A 19457-nucleotide genomic window follows, 5' to 3' on the forward strand; every position below is an offset into this window, starting at 1 on the left:
GGCCGCGCTGTGATCTAAACTAAACACTATTGGCTATTGTAGAAAGGGGGAGGAGCTGTTCGATCCTGTTTCAGTGGAAATTACATCAACACATTGAAAAATGCTGCACGTTTCAAGGCACTTCAGTCTGCCTTTGATAGACTTGGTTTACATAACAACAGTGATATAAAAAGGCTGGCACTTTTTCATTAATTTTTTAGCTACAACCAGCCATAGTCAAATCCCAAGGTTGACCTAAAAACCACTGTTTCCCCTAGCAGTAAACAAAAACACACACACATATGACTGGACAGCACATAATATCAGTACATGAAGTGCTTGCATAGGGAAAACAAGATAGTGAGAAGAGGCAAAAAAGATCAATAGATTACATAATCATTCTGTATTGGCAGGAAACAAAGGAATTGTTCAAAAAGTACACAAAGTAAATTAAGTTCAATTTCTGCACACCTAGATTCGCAACAGTTATATTTTTATACAGTTTGAATAAGACAACTAATGCTGACAATGTTATGTTGAACAAGTGAAGGCACATACCAATTTCTTTTTTCCTTAAACTCAGCCTTCTAGTGTAATGAAAAGCACACGGTGTACAGGTATGTCTGACATGCCTGCAGAGAAACCTTCAAAACAACTAATTCCCGTTTCATTCGCAACACAGAGGGTTTGGACTAAGGTGACTGTTAGCAATGCGAATCGGGGACAATCCGCCGTGTTTCCCTACTATGGTGTTAACATGAACTTGACTGACCCCTGAGACCCGGTTGATGTAGCTTGCTTGACTGGTTGTCATCTGTCCAGGACTGTGTCTGCAGTCCACAAAACCCAAGTCAACCAGTTCTAGTCCTTCCCTATCCCACTCACATACAGAATTTCAACAATCCCAAGGGTTTTGCTGGAATTTCAGGGACCCGGAGGAGGGCCGGTGAATTAGAAAGAGAGAGATGAAAATAACTTCTCTTGGGCTGCCGGCTGTTTGCCCCCTCTGACCTCACTGGCAGTTTGTAAGACACTCTATACTTCCAAAGATGGCAGACCCTTTGGGTTCCAGCAGCTGGGGACACTGCTTTAGAACGAATGTCGTCATTGCTTCTCACTGCATCCTCTGCTGTCCTGACAGAGACAGTCCAGGAATGACATGTCATCTTTAGAGATAGATAACGGATTCACGAATCATGTTCAGTCTCTTGTACGTTGTGTGTGCACGAATGGAGGCACGAGCAGTTAGTTGCTGGCTGCAGTTCACTTAACGGCCATCGGTGTCACTAATAACAAGGGTTTCTGAATTCTACATATAGCCCCTTTAAAGGTGCAGTGTGTGATTTTTAGCGGCATCTAGTGGTGAGGTTACGAATTGCAACCAACAAAAGTTACGGTGGCCGACAGGAAAAGATGTCATCGTCTGAGACAGCAGAGTAGCCAGTTAAGCAATGAGGTTTCTTGACAAAGATAAATTAAAGCTACACTGTGTAGGATTTTCTCCCATCTAGCGGTGAAATTGTTTATGACTACCACCTGAATATTACTTTCTAGCCCCTCCCATTCCGAGGGCTTTTTAACTCCTACGGTGGCCGTATTATCTCAAATCTGCCGGCAGTCGCGAGTAATCTCCCCCTCGCATTCGTCACGGTGCCACTGAGTGTCAAAACGCGAAAGGCGAAGCTTGAATTTCCAGGTATGTCCCTCTTTGGCTAATGTATTTTCAAGCTGGAGGCGCAACATGGCTGCCGCCATTCGAGTGACTCGCTCGTATGTATTCTAAATGGCAGATTCTACGCTTACGAGAATACTTGGAGGAAGGAATTACACATTAATGAGCACATATCATTTAGAAAGAACAAAGTGTTTTTTGTTAAGAATCAACTTAAAAAATTACAGTGTAGCTTTAAGAAATTATGTTTACTTTATTATTCAGTAAAATGATATGTTATTGCGATTATTATTGTTACTTGTTCATAATTGTGTCAGTGTTTTATTCGCTGACTTTAGCTAGCTTCTTTGCAGGAAGAACAACATAGTGACGAAACACGCTCTGTAGTAGTTTGTCCGTTTAGGGCTACTGTAGAAACATTTCGGCGCAAAATGGCTATTTCAATGTAAGGGACCGGAGGTGTGTGTAGATAGAAATGGCTCAATCTAAGGTAATAAAAACATAACGGTTCATTATGTAAGGTCTTTATACACCACTGAAAACATAGTTATGTATATTATATTGCATTTCTGTCTACAGATCTTCCTAAATATTACACAATGCACCTTTAAAGGTTGCATAAAAGGTAAAATAAAATGTACAATTCTAGTAGTTGGCCTTTAATAACAAAATTAAAAGATCAAACATCAGCGCTGAAATAATTACATAGAAAATGCTGTTAAAAAGAAAATCAATCAACAAAGATTTTCATTCAATCAATTTCATTTATTTTTTGGAGGTGTGCTGCTGCAGCAGCACTGACAACCTCAAAGACTGACTTCACATTACTGAAAAACACAATGTTAAAAACACATTTCTATGTAAAATATGCATTTGAATGGCAGGGACCACAGCGCGAGCTGGAGTGGAAAGTGCACAAGCTAAATTGGGAGCAATATGTAATTGCTTTAACGTAGATCATACAGCTTTGTGTAGTTGCCGTGTGAGAAATGTTTTCCACAGTGCATAACTTTTTACTGATCTATTACTATAACTGTGAATGTTATAAATTCAACGTCAAGCGGGTAATTCCATTTAACAAAACAGTTTGCTCTAACAGCATGCTCCGCGCCATTACACTTGTACACTTCTAGACACATGTCTGAACGAAAGTGTGCATACGGATCAACCAGACAAGATGCAGCTTGGGATAGAAGACCAGCTCAAGAGAGCAACATTGGCTTAATAAATCAAACCTGTTTGAAAACAGTTATTTTTGTAGGTCCATTTGTTGATGTTCGCACCATATAAATTTACCTTTAAAGGGATACTTCACCTCTGGAAAGATGAATGTGTATTTAAAATAGGTCATTTATGTAGAAGAAATGTGAAGAAATTTTTTAATTCGGAGCTTTCTAGCCTGAGAAAAGCCAGAAAATGTATTTTTGGCTTATGTGGATGAAAGACAACAACTCCCAGAATGCACTTGCTTCGCTGCCCTAGGATGCCACGCCTACCGGTTAGAGAGCGCAGTTGAAAACAACAAGGTTAGGCTACTAACTTAGTGAGTCTCCGTGGCGAGTTTGCCCGTGATTTCGAGATAGCCCAAAATGTCCAGGATTCGGCTTTTGCGTTCTACAGTCGCCATTCATCATGTTTACTGTGGCGAGCAGGACGAGGCTGACGGCCGCGGGAGAACGGCGCGAGGCCGGTGGCGTCATTACTGAGACGCGCCGGTCTAGAATCTCTCACGGAGGAGCGGGAATTTTCTTAGCAATGTTAAAACGCACATCAACCGATCACTTGTTTAGCGTTCATGTAAACACTACATTCAGACTCACCAATCGGAATGAATTCAGCTAGATTGAAACAAAAGGTGTGCATGTAAACAATGAATGGCGACCGCAGAACGCAAAAGCCGAATCCCGGACATTTTGAACGATCTCGCCCGCCGGACAAGTCCGGGAAAAGGAGGATGGTAACCCCTACTATTCAGCTTTCTCCTACTACTCAGTTTTCTCCACAGAACAAGAGCCTGCTAGCTTAGCTTCCAAAGCTGATACTGTGTGTACATTCTGAGAGTGAGATCCCACCCTCTATGGACGGGTTGAGAACATGCAGAACAGCTCCTTCTACTGGCTGTAGTCTTTAGCCTCTGGACAGAAAATCCTCCGATGACGCAAAATGACGATTTTTGCGTCATCGGAGGATTTTTTCCAGACAAAAAATACATAAATCTCTCCTCTCAGGGGGATATGAGGGTGGAAAGCACGGTAATTCGAAAATACTACAGGTTTTCTACTAATACAAAGCTTAATGCTAAATCCTGAAGTATCCCTTTAACTGCAATGTAATTGTACATCTATTTTGCATTCATATTCTGGCAGTGCACAGATGTATGAAAAGCAAATGACATGTATCTCTTTCCCCGCCACGGTTAAAAAAATAAATAAATGCCAGCCACTGCCAGCGTAAAACAATAATTTTCAACAAAATTTCATGACCCTCAGAATATTTTGTTGTATGAATAGATACAACCTATGAATACATAGGCCTCGTTTATACTGTCAGTGAAATGTGACCCAATTCCGATTTTTTGCTCATATGTGAGACAAATCGGATGTGTTCTATGACAGCGCAAACAGGAAAAAAACGCATGCATTCGGATATTTCGAGATCAGTTTCAGGCCTCATTCATATGTGGAAATAAATCAGATATGTGCCAATGCGACTGTCATGTAAACAGGTAAATCGGATTTTCTGAGGCAGTAGGCAACGTCTCCGCGGTTTAATGACGAGAGAAACCCCGACGCACATCTGCAAAGGGAAAAACCTCAAGCGGTTAAAACAATGAGACAAAAACATATGCAAGCCCGACCCAAATGTTTAATGGCACGATTGTTACCATCTATTTGCATTAGTCTATGTCCAGCTGGTCGTTTTTATGCATATGTTATGCAGTGAAGTTGCATATTTAAAGTTAGTGACATGAGAAAGCAAACTGTATCACCATGCAACCAATAGAAACAAACATCAGAAATGCATTCAATTTCAGTTCTTTTTTTTTTATCGTCACTGACTGCAATACATATTTAGCTATTTTGATTAGATCAAGTGTTCTAAAATAGAAGCAAATAAAGTATAAGAATATACATACAATATGCATCTCATTTCAATGCTATGGCCATTGTGTAGATATTTAAAGATGGCCATCTTTAGCAAGACTGTTTGGATTTATACAAAATGGCAACACTTTACAATAAGAGTGACATCTTTAACATTAACTAAGGCTAATAAAAGTATTATTCATTGTTAATTTCAACATTTACTAAAAACAGTTTTACTTTAAAGTTCTCTTTACATTAGTTAAAGCACTATGAACACATGTATGATCAAAGCATAATTAATATATTCATATTTTTTATATGTAAAAAGTATAGTACATTTTCATGGTTCAGTACTGATTTTTAATTTTTGTAATAAAGTTCAGCACTATTTTATGTGTTATGTTTATTTTCATTCAGCATCCATTTTAAAAACTAGCAGTTGTTTAATCGGTTATCAGTCCAGCTTATCGTTATCGGTAAAATCCACTATCGGTCGACCTCTAGAAGAGAGGTGCTGCAACAATGTAAAATGTGTGGAAAATGTAGTTTTTTGAACATTCAAGCATGAAAACCTTTACTGGTAGACTCCAAAAACAAAATCAAGACTCAGAAAAATACCAAAATAGGTCCACTTTAAACTCTAGAATGAAATTGTATTGTTCTTCGATTATATTCTTCTCCAAGCATAGGAAGATACTAGGAGGCGTACCAATTCAAAGATGCATGATCTGGTTGGCAGAATTCGAGCAAGGCAAAGGGCTACCAGAGGGTGGAGTCCTCAACCTGTTACTCAATATCTACCCTGACATCTTCCACAACACACTGCCGCAGTTACACTAAGTGCTCTGTCTCTATGTAAAATCTTTTATTCAGCACTTAGCATAATTGATTGTGACATACACCATTTTCAAAACCAAACAGATGTGTTTTTAGAGAACAGATTTTTTTTTAAAGATGCCACCATTTTAAATTCAGCAAGCAGGCTGTAGCTTACAGCAAATTATTCCACAATATAAAGAAATGCATATTTAATGTTACAAGCTTTATTATGAAATCTGAAAGGCTTTAATAAAATCATAATTTTCATAAGGAGGAAAATTCATTTGCAGGAAGAGAATATTATTTTCTGCATGCGAGAGAGTTTTACACAACATGTGGGGTCAAGTAAGGGATGCCTTAATATCGAACACATTTTGGCTTCATTGGATGACAACAGAAAGCAATTTACTGCCCCCTGCAGAGAAGGGTCCTCCCTTGGGTGCTGTAAATACTAAATCTTTTTTTAAATAAGGATACAAGATGTAATCACTCTATAATAGCATCATCACCAGGAACTTCATTTCTGTCGGGATTGTACACAGTTTACTCATTCATAGTGAAAGACATTTCTGCACACATTCTCCATAAAATATAGACGAGAACACAAATTTCAAACAAATCAAATAAATAAGTTAGTCTACGAGACTATGTCCTACAACGACGAATAGCAGGAATCAATTGTAATAATCATATTTTATATATTATTGATAATGCATTTATTTGATCAAAAACACAGTGGAAATAGTAATATTCTTAAATATGATTACAATTGAAATAAATGTTTTCCATTTTAATATAGTTTAAAATGTAAAGTTTTCTTGTGATGGGAAAGCTGAATTTTTACGTCACATGATCCTTCAGAAATCATTCTAATATGCTGTTGTTCTGCTAAAGAAACATTTCTTATTACCAATGTTGAAATCAGTTGTGCTGATTAATATTTTTGTGGAAACAAAATTCTTTGATGAATAGAACGTTTTTGAACTAGAAATAGCCTACTTTACAACATTATTTACGGTTACGTGTGATCAATTTTATCGTCGTCACTTTGAATTATTAATTTGTTTAAAAAAATAAAAGCGTCCTGACCCCTGACTTTTGAACAGGAGTGTATTCTTATATTCTCTATGTAAATAAGAATTTATAAATGTCTGATTTTTAACTGCATCACATATTGCTGAAAAAAAATAAAATAATAATAATTACTGCAAAAATGGACTATAATATAGGTTTATAGATAATATGGTTTCATAAAGACATCCATCTAAATAAGAATTAAATTAATTTGGGGGTTTTAAAACACAATTATACTATTGCCCCCATATGAGGCATCTAAGGAGGTAGATGTCGTCTTTTTTAGAAATGCATTTCACACCCTAATCACAGTAAGCTAAATGCAATCCTTTCTTGGAAAGCAACACTGTTGGTAATGCTATGGTAAGAGACACCCTGGCTGCCTTCAAGAGAAAACCCTAAAAGTGGTCAATTATTCAGAAGTCTGCAATAAGATCAATGTCAGAATGCAGTTCTTGCGACCGAGCATAGCTCACATCCCACAGGAGAGAGAGAGAGAGAGAGAGAGAAAGAGAAAGAGAGAGAAAACAAAACGACAGACAGAGAGGGGCCTCTAGACAGGGCCTCCCAGAGAGCCAATAGAGTCATCATACTGGTCACTCCCAAGCAATTCAGCAGGAGGACACTCCCAGGCTTGGCATTACCCCTTTAAACACAGCTTAGCTGCTTATAAAACGCATGCAATGTATTGCTGACACTTAGCTGTAGAGAGTGGGACGCAAACCTGCCTGCTTGCAGGCTGTGATTTGCATGCACGTACCTATAGTGTGGATTCCATGCCCTGAATTGCAGCATGCATGCATTCATGCAAAAGCATTCTGGAGAGAGACGGGACGGCATGGCCGTACTCTCCACACACACAGCCATAAGGTGAAAGGTCTGAGGGGGATCAGCAACACAATGCTTGAAACAATCCTCATACTATTGCATCAAAACAACACAGCAAGGCTGGACGGTCACCAACAATTGAGCAGTCGTAAATAGGGGATTTAGTATCTCTGTGGTCTATTAGCATGACAAACGTGACAATTGCACATGACGGCAACAAGGCCTTGTGCATGGAGGGGACATCGATTCACTGTGTGCACCACTGGAGCCAGTGCAAACTCAATGAACCAGGGCCCAAAAAACAGAAGATAGACCCCCACTGACATAATTGGAACTGCTCTTCCAACAAATCGCTTCCACCCAAAACTGCGGTCAGCTTTTAAAACGTCGACGTGCATCCCCTTAAAAGTACTGTTTGTTTCAAATCAACTTTGCAATCAGACTTTTAGTTTTCCTTCTGAGCTATGCACCTTTAAGGTATTTGCACACAAAAAACTGAAATCTGTGTCACGTATGCTTCATAACAAAAGTATAAAGCATGCATATGCATGGAAGGACACTGACAAGCATAAATTCTTTATAATCTGCACATTTTAAGAAAGAAGCAACTTTTTTTCCCACCAAACATGCATTTAAAGGGATAGTTCACCAAAAAGACTGAACATTCTTTTTCATCTGTGGAACAAAAGGAAACAAAATGTTTTTGTCCATTCAATGAAAGTCAATGGGGTCCAAAACAACATTCTGAAATATATTTGGGAACACAAAAGAAAAAAATTGCACAAAGGTTTGGAAGGGCATGAGGGTGAGTAAAATATCCCTTTAAAGAGTCCCCATTCAATATATTTAAGATGGATTCCATAAACTAGTATTCCTTAAACATTGCCCTTCACAATCCATTACCTGAACCCTTCCAGCTCCTCATGCACAGGTACAGGCTGTGTTTGTTTGCATGACGGAGGGGTTGGTTCATAAGGATTTAGTTCCTCAAATGTTCCTCAGGTGTGTCACTGTTATACAACAACACAATTACTGCTCTTTCAATGCTGCCAAAATCACCTCATTAGGGCGTCAGAATCAAACATTCTTGAACCACGCCTACTAATATATGATTCATGAGTGTTCTGTTCACAGAATTTATGCTCCTGCGCTGCAATCTGCCTCTCGACTGCAGTCACTGCACGGATCGGAACGGACCCAGTTTAACAGCTGCTGGCCGTAGCTTTAATTTGGGCTAGTGCATGTACGTCGATTCGGCCCACGGTGTGAGAAACCTCACACACGGGCTCTATACAGAGCTTCTGTGAAAAGAGCAAGGACATTAGATATGTTGCAAAGGCTCCATGGAGTGTAATTAAGGGGTCTAGAAGAGCAGGGCTGGGAAACGTGTGTTTTTGTCTGAATTATTATTATTATACTTATTTTGCCTTAAAACAGAGTGCACATTCCAAAATGTAAATAGTAGAAAAGTTTGAAACATGCACCAGTAGGATAGAGCTATATACTAAAGGTTTTTGTTATCCACTCATTAATTTGGCTTGGGTCTAGAGATACACTGTAAACACCATTTACTTTTGCCTGGGAATTTTTCCGCCATTCTGAATTTGGAAGAAAAAAATGCAAACAAGTCTGAATTACTGAATTTTGCATGCCATTTCTTTGAACAAATGACAACAACTGCATAATAATACGCCAGTCATTTTCAGAAGTTACTAGACAAGCTTAAAAATGGTTGACTGCCACAAAACTTGGTGGGTCATTTTAAGAGCATGCAGTATGGCGCTAATAAGAGGGAAAACTGATGAAATGCATGCATCAAATTAGCATAAAACGAATTTGATGATTTTGCATGACCTGGTTTTAACAAGTCGTTTTATAAATTGTGTGACTTTAATTACAACACCGTCTGTCGAACAAGCAAGTAAACGGTAATCGTGCACTCATAAGATACGAAGCGCTGTTTTTCCACAGTATTTTGCTTGAGGGTTTGTGAATATTTTTGCATGGAGACTTGTGTAGCACATCTGAACCCTGTTCCTTAAACCGATTGCAGCAACAAAACTATATTTAGCTCCTTATTTTTGCAGCCTCTACCTATGCATTACTACTGGAACAAAGCTTGCATGACAGAGCGTCCGAATAATTTTCCATTACGCGCAACTAATAAAAATTGTTGCATGCTCAACATGGCATGCAACCAGGCTGTCAGGTCCCTGTTTCCCCATTGCACTTGCACACTCAACCGTCGGCCAAAGTTTCGTGTTACCTAATGCACCTCGCATGCATCAACGACAGAAGTTGTACGAACGAATCTAATCTGCAGAACGAAACCGAGGCCGTCGTGACGTCACAATCGAACATTGTTCGAGAGAAAATCGCCTCGTGCGCGTGAATAAGTCGGGTGCGGACAGCGCTGTCGTTGCACAATCACTTTTGCATTGCTGGCTAGGCAGTTCCTCAACGCGGAAAGAAGGCGTTTCTTTCAATAATCGTGGTAGAACAAGAATGCAAATAGCGCCTGTGCGTGAGTGTCTAAAGAGAGCATCGCCTTCCCAGTAAATCTGCAAAAGGGCAGATCATTAAAACATGCATTGCAACTGACCCTCGCGAGCCATCAAACTTTTAATGCATTGGCCACGATGAAGCTGCAGCCGTGCACTTTGCAAGCCATGCAACGCTGCCTGCATTTCCGAGGTTTTGCACGGTTCGGTTGAGTAAAAAAAAGTACCTACCTCCTTTTGGCACGGACATCTCCCCTTTTGGGTTGGGGGAAGGGGACGCACAAAAGACTTTGCCTTCCTTGTCGCTCCCTCCTTCCATCTATCCCTCGCAGTGAGGCTTCAAGCGGGCTTGCTTGCAACAAAGGTGCAAAATACAAGCCCCGATCTTCATGCACTCGGAGCCTTTGGGCGTCGGGTAACTTGTTCTCCGTGCAAATGCTGGCCTTTCAATTGCACGCAACGAAAACGGGGAGATTTCTGCAACCGCTCTGCAACGAAACCTCGGCAGGCACTTACATGATGGGCCAAGGCCAGCAGCTGAAAGCTCCTAACTTGGATCAGTGTGAGCCCCTGCTAACACACGCTCTTCCTGCCTGACGACGCCGGGGATCATGGGACTGGTAGTTTGCACGTAATTGTTGTGCGCCGGGGAAAAAGGAGGAGCAGGCCAGATGCTAATGTGACTCTTTCAGGCTAACAGACAGATATGGTATTTCCAGACAGATAAGCAGGGTGTCAGTGAAGTACTTGAGGAATTGAATTATGAATGACTTCGTTATGCAAGTGTAGGCTAATTCTTTTTCGTTAAGAATCGTAAATAATTCAACATTGTTCTTGTTCATGTTCTAATTATTTTATTTATAAACTATTTCACTAGCCTACTTTTTGTCCTAGGACAATCGCTACAAGAAATCATTTTCAGATGTTACAAATTAAAAATCAATTTAATCCAATTATTTTATTTATTTATTTTTGCCATTAATATATATATATATATATATATATATATATATATATATATATATATATATATATTCCTTTATTTGTATTATATTGTATTTTGTCTTATCCCTTTGAAATTGTAGTACTTTGGTACACTCCGGTTTTTAAGGTGCTTTATAAATAAACTTTTATTTGATTGATTTTGATTCCAAAAGATTAATTTATAGCCGCCCCTGATTCAGAAGTGGTTTTGATTCACTTAAAAGAACCGACTCATTAGAGTCGTTCTTTTGTTAATTGAACTACGTTAATCGTTGTTGATTCAGTAAAAGGAACCGTTTCGGTCGGAATTGGACTACAGTTGTCGCTGATGGCCTACTTGAGAATTTCCCTCTACTGTACTTTTTACGCATTTCAATTAATAGTAAAATCCCATCAAATTAAATTGAATAATCCTTACATATTATATTATTCATTAAAAAATTTAAACGAGTACAAAAAAAAACCCCTAAACCTTAATAAAACATTTTGTATAGGCCTAAATCTCAATAGAACAAGAGAATTGACCAATTAGTTTATGTGATTCGTACTCATAAATTAAAAGAAAAATGAAAATGTTTAAATTTGTGTTTGAGATTTAAACAAAATGTTTTATTGCGCTATAGTTTTTTTTACTCATTTAAAATGGTTAATTTATAATATGAATAATATATAAGGATTATTCAGTTTAATGGGAAAAGCCTTAAGTGTACATAGGCTATTACATCTCTGCAGATAAGTGCATTTAAGCGTGCCCTCTTAAGAACTGAAGACCATGTGTCTGAAGCCTTTCTCTTCTTTCTTTTACCCTCATGATCAATGATGGGCTCAGACTTCATGAATAAGCATCATTTTATTGTGTGGTGAATAGCCTACTGAACATACACATGATCCCAACATGCAAGGAAACTGATCTAAAAAAATGTTCGTGTGCAGGGCATAAAGATAAGATAATACAGAAAAACAACTAAGAATTTTAGATATTAAATAACCGTGTGACATTTCAAGACATTACAGGTTTGAAAGAGATGTGATATTTCTCGTTATATTTACAGTAGCACCATGGAAATTTAAATGTTAAAAATAATGTTATTATGGCAAAATTATGTTCAGTCATAATAATATTATTTACAATATACAATATGAACGCTGAAGAAAACAATCTGATTTTGATTTTAAGATTTTCTCTTTCTTTGACCAATGAGTCCAGTTTGGACAAAGGATGTTGTGTTGATTATAAATGATTATACTTGCATGATTTAGGGCTTCTGCCTAATTGAGTTGAAAATTACCTGCGATATGAGTAATCTTTGGGACACAAAGTGTGTCACAGCCTATATTAAAGTCATAATTTCCTTTTTTTCTCGAAACGTGAAAAGAGATATTCATAAGAATTTCCAAGCGGCTCTTCTCAATGCCAGTGAATGATGACCACAGCTAAAAGGTACAATTTCCAACTTATAATTCAATTCGTTTTTCACACAGTACTCATATTACCTGCTTTCAATGTGCTTTTATGGTATTTTTGTCATTTTTAGAGCTTGACAGCTCCTGGTCCCCTTCCACTTTCATTGAATGAGAGAGCAGCGTTAACATTCCTCAAAACGTTTCCTTTTGTGTTTGATTGAAAGAAAGTCATACAGATTTGGAATGACATGAGGGTGAGTAAATAATGACTTTTATTATTAAGAATTTTCTTTTTTGACTGAACCTTCCTTTTAATTTCGTACGTGTGGACTATTTTTGACACTTTTCCACCGAAGTAAACCTCTAACTTACAATACATTATAAGGACAGTGGAGATGCACTTCATTAGTCTTAATCACATTAATCGTTTTCTTCCCCGCATTCAAAAAAGCATAGACCTTCTAAATCATGCATGCGTATCCTACTCTAATGTGCCTGTCACATTAGTTCTTAGTTGCTATGAGAGTCTGGTAAATAGGCTTTACAATGATGTGCAAGTACAGCGATCCATCCACCAGGTACTCGGATGTGCGATACTGCAGGTCCACGTCAGCCAGGAAGTCCCCCACCTCCTCTGTGCTTTGGTGGAAACCGAAGATATGCCTCACCACAAGCTTGCCCTTCTGCTTTGTAAAGATGAGCACAGTCTTTTGAAAGCTTACACCTGCGAAATCTGCGCTGGAAGTAGCAGGTGTGATGATGATACGAGGCCGGGCGATTCCACTTCCTCCGTCGGGCCGCGGTGGCTGCATGGCGCCCTGCTCGGTGTACATGGGCCGCATGCTGAGAGGGAGCCAGCGGGGCGAGAACAGGGCGTTCCACGTCACCCGCTTACTGGAGTCAAATCCGCTCGGACCCAACTGGGTCTGGAAACTGGAGCTGCGGTCGTCCCGTGCCGGGTTGCTTATGGCCCACTGAGAGCCCCACATGGACGAGAGATAGTTACGGGGCACGAAGAGGCTGCAGTTCATGTCGAAGAACTTGGCCAGCTGAAGGGGTGAAGCTGAGTGGAACTGGTAGGACAGATAGAGAAGATCACGCACCGACTCGTGGTAGCGCGTCATGACCGGCGACTGTCGCTGCAAGCGAAAGAGCTCGCGTGGAGGGATCATGGCGTAACGCACCAGGCGAAGGGCGTTCTCTGCTGTGAGGCTATCCGGGTCATTCTTGGCGATCCAGATTTCAAGCGCCTCAAACAGCTCCAGCTCGTTCTTCAATACCAAATCAGAGCGCTGCAGGAAGGTCATTAGCAGTTCAACGCTAACCGATGGCCATTCTGCACTCTGAAGAACCGATGACAGATTCCAGGACAAAAACTGAAGGCAATTGTCTCTCAGCGGGGTGTCGCCCACCGTCATGGCGTACTGGTACCAGCCCACCACGTGACCGCCCTGAGAATCGCTGGCCAGGTTCTGGCTCATGTACTGGGTCAGTCCTTGCTGGAGGCCGGAGATGCCGTACTTGGTAGCCAGTCTGTGCAGTGGTGTGGCCTGGTCCAACTGCAACGAGAGTTCACCGCAATACAGATATCTGCAAAACGCAAGAAAATGTGTCAATCAAACTGTGTTTTATAGGAATTTTACATTTCAGTGCAGTGCCTGAGCTTGAATTGAACATGAAACAGAATCGTAATTGTAATTTATTTGTATTTGCTATATATATATTACATACTTTTTAAACCTTAAAGGATTAGTTCACCCCAAAATGAAAATTTCCTAATAATTTACTCACCCCAATGCCATCCAAGATATCCATGTCTTTCTTTCCTCAGTGGGAGAGAAATTATGTTTTTTGAGGAAAACATTTCTGGATTTTTCTTCTAACAATGGACTTCATTGGTTACCATCGTTTTTAAGTCCAAATCAATGCAGTTTCAAAAGTCTTTGAAGTGTTTAAACGGGCTGTACGCGATCACAGCTGAAGAAGAGGCTGTTATCTAGCGAAACGATAGGTCGTTTAAAAAAAAAAAAGATAATTTATAGACTTTTTACCTTCAATAGTTCGGATTGAGCTGATCAACAAACGGACAGGGAACCACGTCATCACGTTGAAAGGTCACGCCGGCGCCAGCGCCGGCAATACTATTTGTCCAATGAAGTCCATTGTTAGAAGAAAAATCCAGAAATGTTTCCTCAAAAAACATAATTTCTCTCCCACTGAGGAAAGAAAGACATGGATATCTTGGATGGCATTGGGGTGAGTAAATTATTAGGAAATTTTCATTTTGGGGTGAACTAATCCTTTAATTTTATTTCATATTTAACATAACTTAAATTTTTCTAAACTTAGCTGACAACATTGTGGTGAACATTTTGGCTGTATTAGTTGTTTTGGCTGTAGGTTTAAGAAATATTTGTCATAAATTACAAAACTTTTATTTCCTTTCCTTTATAGAAAACAAAAGGAGATATGCATAGCAGAATATTTAATACATTTATATTTCATAAATTATCTTTATTAACAAATTATTATATAAAGCTAAAGCTGACAACATTTTGGTTGTATTAATTGTTTTGGCTGTGCTTTAAGAAATATTGGTTGAGAAAAACTATGTGTTGTGTATCAGTGAATAAATATGCATGCTTTTTCAAAATGATTGAATTGCAATTGTCATTCTTATTCGAATTCCAATTCAGCTTCCTGTGGGGTGTGTCCAATTCAATTCATGTGTATATATATATATATTGCAAAACAATTGTTTTCCACAATTTTGCAAAACAATCTAATTTATGGCGTCTATTGGCTCTGTGAGCCAAACTGGATTGTTACCTGATAAAATAATATCATGTTCTATTATAAAAATATAAATCTCTTTAATAATAATGCATTTCTCTTGTTGATCTCTACCATTGTAGTTAAATGCTGTCCCTCTGTCTCCAACACAAATTTGCCTTGTTTTCCTCTTTTGCTGGGGATTGTATCTTTGTTGTCTTATCCTTTGGATCGCTATAAAGGAAATAATACCCCAAACAAAAAAACTCCAGCTCATTTAAAATAAATGTGTAGGCGGCATGTGCTCTTGTAACCAAAACATCTTCTCACGCTAGCTTCACTTCACCATTGTAACTTTGCCCCGTTTGGCCCTCCTCATTATAAAGTGCTTTACATAAGAGCAGAAAGTTCATTTTGAAATATTGCAGTTGTGTTTCATTGAGCTTATCTCCTGTGGGGTCTAGGCTGCTGACAGCAAGATTGCAGTTCCACCATTGGCCATTAGAGAGAGGCTTGGACATGTGTGGGATGGGAATGTTCTCATAATTTGTCATGTCCTAACATGTTTTGGGATGACACAGCAATGCAGGCTTTTTCCTAAAATGTCAATTTTACAGTTCTATAAACTCAGTTTGATAAAGTTTCAAACCCAAGTAAAGTCTCACCCAATTCAAATGTTTGTTTTTTTTAAAACATGTTTATGATGCTTTACTAGTTTTTCTAGTTTCGGTTTGACCTAAATAATAATAATAATATAAAAAATATATTTTATTTTATTTTATTGAAACACAAAGAGACATTTTAATGCTCTTTTAATGTTGGTTAATAGAGACAACGGCAGTGTATTTTTTATTTATACTTTTAATCAATTTTCAAGCTTGGCAGTCATCATCTTGTTATATGGTAAAACAAATGTAAAAATTCTCATTTTGTGTTCTAAAACAAATAAAAAAAATTCTCATGTTGTGTTCCACAGGAAAAAAAAACAGATGGATGGATGGATGGATGAGATGAGAGTGAGAGACCTTAAAAGGAGATGTCAACTTTCTCTAACTCAATGCTTCTCACCTGATGAATTTATCGAACACCGCAGTGCATTCTGCCGTTTCTCGCAGCACTAGCGTGCTACTATTTCGGTTTCTCAGCATCTCTTCAAACACTAGACTCTGCAGCGAAAGCACCAGCGTGTGGGCTTGGATCACCTTGACCTCATCCGCATTCACCGTTTCCACACGTAGGGAAATGTCACTGTTATTCCCCAGCACTAGAAGGCCCTCCAGCCGTGCCAACAGCCCCTGCGAGTGACTGATCACTTCTGTGGCGCTTTCTTCCAGTCTCTCTGCCCTCAAACCTGCAGAGCGACGGGGAAGAAGTGGAATTATTCATGTCCAGTGACTGGTGATGGGTGTCACAGTGTGCGTGTCTTGATGATCCAAGGGAGAGAGATACAGGGCGCGGAACAGAGGATCAAATAGCTTTTAATAGACAACAGGAACATAGAAGCACTACACGCGCACAACATAATATTATCGCAAGACAAATAACTGAGGCAAACTAAGGGCTTAAATGCAAAAGGGAGATCATAAACAGAACAGAGAACAGGTGAAACTCGACAACAATGCTAAAAATGGAAACGTCACTTTGTAAAGAAACACTACGCGCCTATAGACTGAACACATAATATGCAAGTGCATGACATCACCATTTTCACAAATTTGCATTTTTGTAGTTTACACAGAGACGATAACGGTATTGTTTTCAAAAACTTGCACTTTAAAACCCGTTTTCAAAAGTCTGTGTTTTCAGGGCCCCAAACGGCTTTTTCTGACGGCCAAAACACATAAAATGTTTTCCGCCCGTAATATTTGTAATGTTTTTGAAAGAATTCTCTTATGTGCATCTGCATTTAGGCTACAACTTAGTTCAACTTAATGCATTTGTTTAAATGTAGCTTAAATCAATTGTGTGCAACCACTTACCATACATTTTTCATTTTTTTGAATAATTTTTTTCAGTGTTGCTGTTAAAAAAAATCATCTTTGCACTCACAGGAATAAATTACATTTTAAATATGTTAAAATGGAAAACAGTTATTTTAAATTGTAATAATATTTAACAATATTACTGTTTTTCTTGTATTGTTGATCAAATAGCCTAAATGCAGATGCACACAAGAGAATTCTTTCAAAAACATTACAAATATTACGGGCGGAAAACTTTTTGTGTGTTTTGGCCGTTCATTTACACGAAAAAGCCAAAAAAAGCACGAAAAATAGCACAAAAAACAAATGATTATTGAATTTAATCAATTTTTTTATGGTAAGTGGTTGCACACAATTGATTTAAGCTACATTTAAACAAATGCATTAAGTTGAACTAAAATTTAATAAGTTCAACTTAATGCATTTGTTTAAATGCAGCTTAAATCAATTGTGTGCAACCACTTACCATAAAAAAATTGATTAAATTCAATAATCTTTTTTTTCAGTCTTTAGTGTCACATGATCCTTCAGAAATGCTGATTTGGTGCAAGAGAGACATTTCTATTATTAACAATGTTCAAACCATTAGTGAAGCTTAATTTCTTTTGAGGAAACAGTGATATATTTTTATGAAAAATCATATAATTTATTACATTACATACATTTTTACATTTAGTCATTTGGCAGACGCTTTTATCCAAAGCGACTTACAAAGCAGGACTAGATTAAGCGAATCATCATGAAGAGGCAAAAACCAAAGCTACGCAAGGAGTGCTCAAGATACAAAGTTCAGGCATTATTCAGAGTAGCATAAGCCCGATAAGTGAGGCTTTAAATATATATATAATCTTATTTGATTATCTTAAACTTTATTCATTTTATGTAATTGTTTTTATGTTACATTTTCAGAACTCTTCAGTTCCTTTCAGTTTAAATGAGATTTTTCTGCACATCTCACCTCAGAATTTGAACTTGCATGTTTCTGCGTTAATTTGCAGCGTTTCCTCTTTTCCATTGTTAATTTTTCACATACTAGAACGGTCTTAACCTTCTTGTTTTTCCAGAAGGGAACTAGTGTTTTTAAACAGAATGTGTTTGGCTCTGCACCCTCAAATGATCATCCGACTTCAGTTGTGATCGGGTGTAATTGCAGTGTGTGTGCATTTGTTTGTGTTGTGCGTGTGAACAAAGCATTATAGCGCCCTGGTTTCCAATTACTTGCTACAACATAAAATACAAGCCATTATGAATCATAAAACAGGTTTGTAATGAAATGCAACATAATAACAGAAATCAAAGGAAAGTCTTAATCGCTAATGCTTCGTTTTTTTCCCCATCAGATTACAACAATTGAATTGTCTTTTACTAGCCAGATATGATTAGGTAAGTCATTGTATTTGATAGAAAATAATTGGATATTATTTTTCATGCTAAAGCATGCTTTCATCCTTCTCGTATATAAAAAAAAAAGCATGATCTTGATCAATTGATCATTGCTAAAATGTCTCTTAACATTTAAGTTTGCAAAGTGCAGATTTCACAATCCAGACTATTTCTTTTCTGTCATCCAGCAGATGAAACCCGGAGTTCTGGATACCTCCATCCACAAATCCAATACTTCTGACGCTATTTCCGAACGTCTGGGAGAAAGTGCAAGAGAAGTCACCTTACCTCCATGGACAGTTTGCACATGAGACCCGGTGGCCAACAGCAAGAAGAGTGGGGCAAACAACAAATAAGCCATCTTTTCTTGTCCGATAGTGGATTTGATCTCTTTCTCTCTTTCCTGTCTCTATTCTATATTTTCGTCTGTTTTCTTTCTCTTTTCAACCCTTTACTCTTCCTTGATTTGATTGTCTTTCTTCTGTTTCCTCCTCCTCCTCCTCCTCTTCAGTAGATGATGGATGGTCTGTCGGCCCCCTTTATGAGGCATATAGACTATGGTGCATAACTAGTATGTAGGTTACTGGTTGTTTTGGGTTAGTTCCACCCTCACAATATCCTATCGATCAGTGGAACCTGTGGGGGGTGGGGAGTTCGTTTTGGTGGGCAGGAACGCCAGTTGCCATGACGACGGCTTTGATTTTGACTTTTCTCTTTTTGAATGTTGTATGACATAGATCCAGAGGAGGCCTCAGCTGTTCGGGCAGAGCAAGCGTGGAATTCTAATCACGGACTGTAATTGTGACTGAGAGTTGCAAGTGTGTTTATGCAAATCTGCATGCATAAATTAATGCATGCTTTTAGGAACTATGTCGAACTAGATTTTAAAAAGAATTAAGAAAAAAATGTAAGTAAAACCGTACTTGCCTGTAGATAATTCACCTCTATGATGCCAGAGAGTTAGTATGGTTGA

At 38.4% G+C, this 19457-nt stretch overlaps 2 protein-coding genes across 2 annotated transcripts in view; both read right to left on the minus strand.

Moving 5' to 3' along the window:
- Positions 1-10603, minus strand: part of map2k6 (mitogen-activated protein kinase kinase 6) — a 25037-nt gene extending 14434 nt beyond the window's left edge. Inside the window, exon 1 of the mRNA XM_084134482.1 lies at positions 10191-10603. Within this exon, the coding sequence (XP_083990608.1) occupies positions 10191-10278 (88 nt within the window). The 5' untranslated portion in view covers positions 10279-10603. The remainder of the gene's footprint in view (positions 1-10190) is intronic.
- Positions 10604-12602: 1999 nt separating this feature from the next.
- On the minus strand, positions 12603-19000 carry btbd17a (BTB (POZ) domain containing 17a). The gene is made up of 3 exons (XM_084134767.1): positions 18773-19000; positions 16188-16470; positions 12603-13937 (listed from the first exon to the last, which is right to left on the minus strand). The coding sequence occupies exons 1-3, from the start codon at positions 18843-18845 to the stop codon at positions 12851-12853; spliced, it is 1443 nt and encodes a 480-aa protein (XP_083990893.1). The 5' UTR covers positions 18846-19000; the 3' UTR covers positions 12603-12850.
- Positions 19001-19457: the final 457 nt, after the last annotated feature.

Source organism: Abramis brama, assembly GCF_963993115.1.
Source record: "Abramis brama genome assembly, chromosome: 14".
Lineage (NCBI taxonomy): Eukaryota > Metazoa > Chordata > Actinopteri > Cypriniformes > Leuciscidae > Abramis > Abramis brama.